The sequence below is a fragment of the Apaloderma vittatum genome, unplaced genomic scaffold (genome assembly GCF_000703405.1).
Source record: "Apaloderma vittatum isolate BGI_N311 unplaced genomic scaffold, ASM70340v1 scaffold12664, whole genome shotgun sequence".
Classification (NCBI taxonomy): Eukaryota; Metazoa; Chordata; class Aves; order Trogoniformes; family Trogonidae; genus Apaloderma; species Apaloderma vittatum.
The window spans coordinates 2,428-10,646 of NW_009714399.1; the positions used below are offsets into that span (position 1 = coordinate 2,428).

The 8,219-nt window shown below is 47.3% G+C and overlaps 1 protein-coding gene across 1 annotated transcript in view; it reads right to left on the reverse strand.

The window, feature by feature from the left end:
- Positions 1-6,564: 6,564 nt before the first annotated feature.
- MANBAL (mannosidase, beta A, lysosomal-like) overlaps positions 6,565-8,219 on the reverse strand; it is a 2,868-nt gene continuing 1,213 nt past the window's right edge. The window contains exon 2 of the mRNA XM_009868765.1: positions 6,565-6,672. Coding sequence (XP_009867067.1) covers positions 6,565-6,672 — 108 coding nt within the window. The remainder of the gene's footprint in view (positions 6,673-8,219) is intronic.

The following is an 8,219-nucleotide window of genomic DNA, read 5'->3' on the forward strand; positions in this document are numbered from 1 at the left end:
AGGCGACCTTGCCCAGGGGGCTGTGGCGTTGGTGGCAGAGGAGCCCAGAGCCAGAGCAGACACCAGGGTGTTTCCACTTAATCATCCAGCCTTGGTCCTCTGAGCAAGGGATGGGCTGAGGAGGCCAAAGTCTGAATCTGAAAAATTTAAACCATATGATGTTTGGATCCGTGCTCAAAGTGAGCTAAGCAAGGGGGAAGTAGGGAACGGAAATGGTTGCAGCTTTTCTCTTTCTCTCAAAAGTTGCTTGTTCTGCCATCACCTTCACTGCAGAGGCCTCACACTCGTGGACATTGGCTCCAGCTGCTCAAAGAAGTCACAGCAGCCCCACAAGGAGCTGCTCCATGGGGACCATAGCCATGAGGACCGGCACAGACCCCAGCCACCACGGTCCAGCTGTTTGATGACAGTGTGGGCCCAGCCAGCATGGGCCAAGGCACGAGGGCTCCCTCGGGGAACTGGAGGGACATGACCCCCCGAGCCCCACGACAGCAGCACGGCTCCATCGTGGCTCCTGCCCACGCAGAGGCGCAAGAAACGTCAAGAAGCATCTGGAGCTGGTTCCCTGGGCGCAGGGGGAGGCTTTGCCTCCCAGTGTCCATCACATTCTGGACTTCAGCTTTTTGGTGATGTCACTTTGCAAGCTCGAGATGGCTTTTGCAGAAGCAGCAGCCAAAGGGAAGGCAGTAGGAACCAGCCTTGGGGCCAGGGACACCTGGGTTGTAGCCCCAGCTTGGGCAAAATAGGAGATGTCTCATGCCAGTGCTGATGCCTTCTGTGGTCCTAGTCCATGAACTGGGAGTGGCTGAACTTGACAGTTCCAGGGGTGGCACCTCAGAGGCTCAGGTATCCTTCTGGCAAGAAAAAAGGGGACAGTCCAGAGTGCAGTTACCACAGGGAATGATGCACTTTGCATGTAAATAGGATCTCATGGTACTATGGACAGAACTCCTTGCCTGGAACTGAAGATAGGAAGAAGCAAGAGCCCTTCAACCCCCTCCACACACAGCACCCGTATTTGGAAGCCAAGTTCTTCAAGTGCGACAGGAGACATCAGCGAGGCAACAAGATGTTTTTAGAAAGCAAAGATGCGATCCAAAGCAGGTTTACCTTGTAGCTACCAGTCAGAAAGGCTGGGCTCAAGCCATGGAGGAACCTGTCAGCCTCTCTGCTCCAACCACCCACCCTGCATCGCTGCTGTTCTCAGTGGGACTGCGGTTTCTTGGCGCACGGCTGCTCGGAGCAGGGTGCAAGGAGCATCAAAGCCACACCGGGGCCTCCAGGCAATAATGAAACCACAGGGGAACCGAGAGCAGGGAAGCGAGCGCTGCGAGAAGTCAGGGATTGCACAAGACAAATCTGCATGTGCTGGCGAGGAGCAGGATCCGAGCAGGCGGTGTTAAGCACACACAGCACCACAGCACTTGCTTATTGCAATGTAATGTAATGAAATGAAATGTGATTTTAACCCCTCCTGGCTCAAGGGTAGGCTGACATGCATGGCACAGCTTCCCAGGTATACCCGGGGCTCCCAAGGTGGAGAGTTGTCCTGTTACATCTGATGGTTGCAAAATATCATCAAGGAAGAGGAATTTGCTGACAGGGCTGATTACAAGGGGACACTTTTCTCCATCCTAGATGCTTCTTCACGTGTTCTTTGTGTCTGTCCTTGTAACAGCAGGTGATACCCGCTGTCTGTCACTGGCAGTTAAAATTTGGTTTCAAGGACAGAACTGCAATGGACATGAGTCGACAGGATAGAAGCAACAAGAGGCTGTGTGGGGGTGAATTATGGTGACAGAAAAACCACAAATTGGGAAAATCAGACAAATTTCAAGGGAGAGGCAGGAGTTTGTTGCCTTGCAATTGCCAGCCCCAAGCAAGAGAAATTTAGACCAGCTACTGCACACTGGCCCAGGTATCAAAAGCCAGAAAACACCCCCACAAATAACCGCTCAAAAGCTACAAACTACCGGAGGAGAGCAGGACCTTGGACCTGCAGTAACTGCCAATTTAAGAAAAAATGCAAACATTCCTGGAGCAGAGAAGGCTCCAGGAAGACCTTATTGTAGCCTTTTAAATACTTAAAGGAACCCATAAGAAAGATGGAAGCAATCTTTTTAGCAAGGCCTGGCGTGACAGGACAAGGGGCAATGGTTTTAAACCGAAATAGGGAAGATTTAGACTGGATATAAGGAAGAAATTTTTTACTATGAGAGTAGTGAGACACTGGCACAGGTGGCCCAGAGAGGTGGTGGAGGCCTCATCCCTGGAGACATTCAGGCTCAGACTTGATGGGGCTCTGAGCAACCTGATCTAGGTAAGGATGTCCCTGCTCTCTGCAGGGGGCTGGACCAGATGACCTCTAAAGGTCCCTTCCAACCTAACGCATTCTATGATTGATTACAGTGCATGTCTCTTGCCAGAGAGATGGGAAATTCTCCCCAACCGAATCACCCCTTCATGTTTGATGAGGAGGAGGACGAGGGTCAGATCCCTTTCCAGTGCCAAACCTGGCCATCAACCTAATCTCCAAACAAGCAGCCATGCCCTGTACTCCAGCACTCTCCATTCATCATCCCATTTTCTCAATGCAGCACATCCCTGATGCCTCATGAGATTAATAAATAAGCAGCTAAATCAATACAGTCATCTCAATCCCCGCAGGCCACAGGCTGTGAACAACAACTTTTGCCTGAAAGAAGTATCAGCGTGTAGGAGAGGCTCCCAAGAGAGAAGTCCAGCACCCCAGCTCTCAGCTGTCCAAAAATTAACCCGTGCACACAGGGGAACAGTTTAGCAGTGCCCTCTGAAACACTGATACTAAGCTTGTCCTTCTCTCCTACAGCTTCCTGATTTTCTCCTCGAGCATCATGACTTCCAGCCTAGACTCTCCCTGAAATCCAGGCAGAGGGATTTTCCCATTCTTCACAAGCTAGGAAACAATCTTAGCTTATTGATTCGACAAGGGGGCTGCTCTGCAAACATCAGTCCTCCCCAAAGATGGCCTCGGGCTCTTCAGTTCCTGTCCAAAAAAAAACCAGAATCTCTCTGTAGCAGAGAAAAACATGTGTATGAGAATGAAAGTAAATTAGGTCTGAACAAGATTAACAGGGATTTAATTGAACTATGTGAACTGGAACTCCAGTCACGAGCTACTTATTAGCCTGTCTCAGGGGATTGTGCCGCTTGTACCGGAGGAGCACAAGGATGCATTGTGAGTGCGGCACAGCTCAAGCGGATGGTGACGGCCGCAGCTCTCGAGATGAGCGTGGCCAGAGAGGCCGAGCTGCCTGATCACGGTCAAAAACAAAGGAAGGAATTTGCAACTCCCAGCCACGTTTCTTGAGAGCTGAGGCTTGGTCAGTTGAGGGAAAAGAACTTCGTAACAAGTATTAGCAGAGGAAACCCAGCTCCTGGGCCCTGGGTGGCAGGGCAAGGTGCTGTCGAGCAAGGTGCTGCTCGCTGAGGCGCTGCCGACTGGCTGGTGTCTGGAGGCAGACCTTTGAAAACCTCCCCTTCAATAACAGTGACTTAATGAGGCCTTCATCTCTCTTTGGGATGTTAATTACAAAACAGCCTGGAGAAAAGAGCTTGAGAATTAAAGGAGTCACCACGATAGGCTAGTCCTTCCCTCCTTTCGGTTTTCTGGTGAGGGAACCAACAGATGCTTGCCAGCGCTCGGCTACCACACCGGTCTGACCGCAGCCAAGAAGAGCCACCAACCAGCTCCACTCTGCAGCCACATAAACCTGAGCTACAACCACACACCGAGGGGCTCTCGAAAATCCCTGTTACCTGTCTTCTGAATCCCCATTTAATCCCCTGCTTGTATTATTAACAAACGATGCCTTTATTATTGCTACCTTCACATGGGCTCTTGGAGCTGAAATCTCTCCTGAGAGGCAAACTAATTCAGTCATCACACCATTTCCTCCTTCCTTGCAGGTGAAGCCGTGCTGGGACACTGTTCACTACTTCCCAGTCAAACACAGACAGACATGTACATGTCTGACAGCATTAACTAACCAATTTCTCACAGATTAAAGGATCTGAAAGGCCTTCTCTTAATGGATCATTTTTATGAATAAGTTATTTATGTCCCTGTGTTCCTATAGCCTGAGAGTTCTGGAAGCTTTCATAACGAATGCATGGAAAGAGGCAGCACAACTTTAAAAAGAGATTTCTTTTCAGACAAAGAGATTCTGATTGTATTTATGACATGTTTCAAAAGAAATTAAAATACATGGGATATTGGTAATCTCTAAAATCATACTAAAAATTCAACTAATAAGCATTCAAATAACTACAAGGCTGTTAGGAACAGAACGGGAAATTTATCTTAATCCCTCTTCCCCCCAACAAAACCAAACCCCAATATCCATGATTTTTACTTAGCAATGAGTAAGCCAGCCTGCAAAGAGCTAGACATAGATGTTGATGTAGTAGCCTGCTATTTCACCTAACAGCCTCACAGTGCTCACTGCTAACTGGTTCTTAGCTGCACAAGTGCTTTTATTTTGCGGGTAAGGCGTGCACAACTTCCAAGAGCTGCAATTCCGTTAAAGCACGAAGCCTCCCTCCCCTTTAGGTAACCTGCAAAAGCCAGAGCTGTTAGATAAAACCATCACCATTTTCATTTATTGAAATGGAAGAAGTCATCTACAGCATCTAGCCAGGACCAGTGGCAACATTTTAGTTTCCCCTGCAGATCACAGACAGGAACACAGGGTTGTAATAGAAACTTGTAGCACAATATTGTTCTTTGTTATTTGTGTGGGAAATTTTTGCAAAGTTTCTTTGGACTGGGAACTCAAAGCAACTTCAGAGTGCTTGTCTCCCATGCTTTGTTCTGTCCTCATAGTATTGACTTTATGTAGCTCAAAAGAAAAAAACACCCCAGAGAAAAAGCTGAATTTAAAGCAGAACTCTAAGCTGGATTTTAAGCAGTGCAGCTTGGTGTCAGCATTCGGGTTAAAAGAAGGAGAAAGCCTGGAGCGAGGAAACAGTGAGAGGTTAGAGGAGTCTAACTGGTGCTAGGATCCATCTGTCTCACCAACCAAAAGCAAGAGTGAGCAGAGAACGCGGCTGCTCTTGACACCAATGGTTTCTGTAAAGGCATTTTGTTAAAGAACATGCAGCACAACGCTGCTACCGTATCCGGCCTCAGGAGGCCTTTGTGAAATGAGGATGGGAGTCTCTGTATGCAAAAAGGATCGCAGACTCACAGCCCTGCCAGAGAACCCTTTCCTTCAAAGCCACTCTGAACCCTGGGTGCGCCTAAAAGAGCAGGTTCTCCTCCCATTGACTCATTCGTGATCAAACAAACCAAGATGTGAGCTGGCATCAGGAAGCTCGAGCTGCCCTACAGAGACTCTGTGGCTACGTCACCACCTATCTCTCTCCAGTCCTGTCTCGCCGTATGTAAATCTAATAGTAGATTGTCCCTGGGTCTGGAGGGCCTGAAGGAACATAGTGTGTACGTCTCTTGCCACACAGTCATGTTACAGAGCCAGCTTGCCACCCCTTCTTGGATCTTAAAATACCACATCTCCTCAGGCTGAGATCATACTGAACTCCAACAAGAGAAGACGCAGCAGACTGTAGCAGGTAAGGCTGGGAGGGAGTTGGAAATGCAACAAGCCCCAGCAGTGTTGAAACGGAGCCCACGGTTCGGACTCGGCTGGCTGACAGGAGGCTCTATCAACAGTACAGTGCTGTCTGAGAAACGACCAGTGCAGCACCCCGAGACTCCCACCTCAGAACAGCTTTTCTCCAACATGCAGTACCCCCTAGTCTTGCCAAGTTTCCAAGAACACTCCATTAGTACAGGCATTGAATTCTGCACCTTCCAGAATCAAATTGTTCCCTGATTGCTGCAGTCATTGCAGTCCCCACTACAGCCCCAATTCCCCGAACTGTACCTGCTTTCAAGGGTGGGAATAGAAAGGAAAAGTACATGGGTGGGGAATAAGAAAGAGGTAGCGACGCTGAGGAAATGAAAGCTTTCATCTACAGCAGTCTGGAATCTGATGAGTTATTACCTAAAGAATTAAAGAATATGACAAAGACATTATTATTATGCCATAAAACGCAGCTGTATATTTCAGATGAGATGGCAACAGAGATGAATACAAAGCTGTGTGGTGTGGTACCCTTGATCCATTTGATCCCTTTGCCTTCAAAAAACACAACACAAACTGGTATCCAAAGTAGCAAACCCATGCTCCACCTTCCACAAGGACTTTAGTACAAATGCTGGCCAGCATGGAAGAGGTAGGACAACAGCCCTCTCTACCCACCAGGAATGACAGAAGTCACATTAATGGTGACTGCCACGTTAATCAGGTCAAATGAAGTCCTGAATGTGTGAAGTCCTCTTTGCTTGTAAGAAATCTATGGCAGAACCCCACTCTTTTCAAGTTCCTTCTCCCTTGTCCCTGAAAGGTAAAGCATGGCAATGCCAGAAAACCATTTGATATAGTTAGTTGCCTTTGAAGTCATCTCCAAGGAAGCATGATTATAGGTGATTATTTTGTCTTTTGAGGCTCATCCGTCATGCCTTTATCGTTTCTTTTTGGTTTCCTTCTTGGGTTTCTTGCTTATCTGTGGAGCAGTTGCCTTTGGCTTCTTCACTGTCTCTGAATTCTTAGGCTCAAAACTGTCCGAGTCCTACAAGAATCAATGGAGAAACAGTCAGGAACTTGTTCTCTACAATTTGCTGACAGCTCACTTTGGGAAATGGAGTATAAGCCAAAGTGCTGGGCATCTCTGTTGGAACACATCTATATCAAACTGAGTCCACATTTAACGAGACTCAAGCAGCACCATCTCTGCTTCTTCAGCTGGTGCTTTTTGATGAGTGCGTGTTTATACACAGAAACAGCTTGTCACCAGACAAGTCGTTAAAAGCTTAAGTGTCTAAAACAGGCTTTGGAGAAGGGAAAAAAAACCCCAAATCAACCCAACTTTAAAGGCAAGAAGAAAATTAACACTAAATGAAAACTACTCAAATTAGGAAAGGGAGAAGATACCATATAATCACCAGTGTGCACAGAAACATTCAGGAGGTATTTCTGCCAAATGTTAATCATTATCATGTGCAAGACAAAAAGTATTCCCCAAAACAGTAGTAGGAATCTCAAGTTCAGAGCCTCTAAATCAAACTCCAAACCCAGGGAGGGACTTGTGGGCTAAGTTTTCTTCACCTGGACTAATGAGGGATGCCTAGATATGCCGCTTGTTTCCTTCAGGGGAGATGACAGATAGTATTTTAGCTATGGGAAATAAAGTCTAGTTATCTTGTAAAAACACAACGGAACAGCGCCAGTCTCATCTGAGAAAGCGCACACATGCAGATTGCCTCCTTTCATTAAATGCATTTGAGTATAAATATTGCTTTAGCATCTTGGTTTCCATCAGTCAGAGCGTGCCAACTGGAAAAGGACACACAAAAAATGGCTGAGCAAGACGTGCTAGTTTCAAGCTTCCAAGCCAGCGCTACAGATAATGGAGGGGGAGGCGAGCGTCTGACAGTATCCTTTTAATCAAGGGCCTTGGTTCAAACGTCTCTCAAGTTACTGGGCCATTACAGTTCACATCTGTGTGGCTTTCCAAGGAAAGGAGACTTGGCTGGCTTTCCAAAGGCTGTAATCGGCGCACAGGGAGCTGGCAGGCTCCGGAGAGATGGAGCAACATGCAGTTATTACTCAGGGACGCAGGGTGCTGCTGCGGATAAAGCGAACACTGCTGCCTTCTAATGTTCAAACCAAGGTAGACTTCAAAGCCTGAAGCCTCCAAGACAGAGAAACTCTTCAACATCCTCCACAGACTCAAGCATCATTCCCAAGATCTGGAGGGGTAGCCTCTGGTACTCACAGTCTTATAAATTAGTCAAATGGATGGTAAATCAAGACGTCAGTGCACATATGGAGAAAATAAAAAGTAGAGCACGCACACATCAAAGCAAGCTTGCAAACTTAAAACAGTAACAGGTCCTTAAGCTTTATCACTTTAACTGAAGGCCTGATCTTCAGTTCCCCACTTCAAACTGAAGCACTTACTCTTTCCGGCTTTCAGGAAACAGGCTACTCAGTATTTCTAAAAAATTTATCAGGAAAAAAAATGGACTCTGACAGATGGGTGCTGGTGGCTGCAGAATAACGGTGCAAGACTTGCAATGCCGCTGCCTCATGGCCAATGGACGGCCCCGTCCAGTC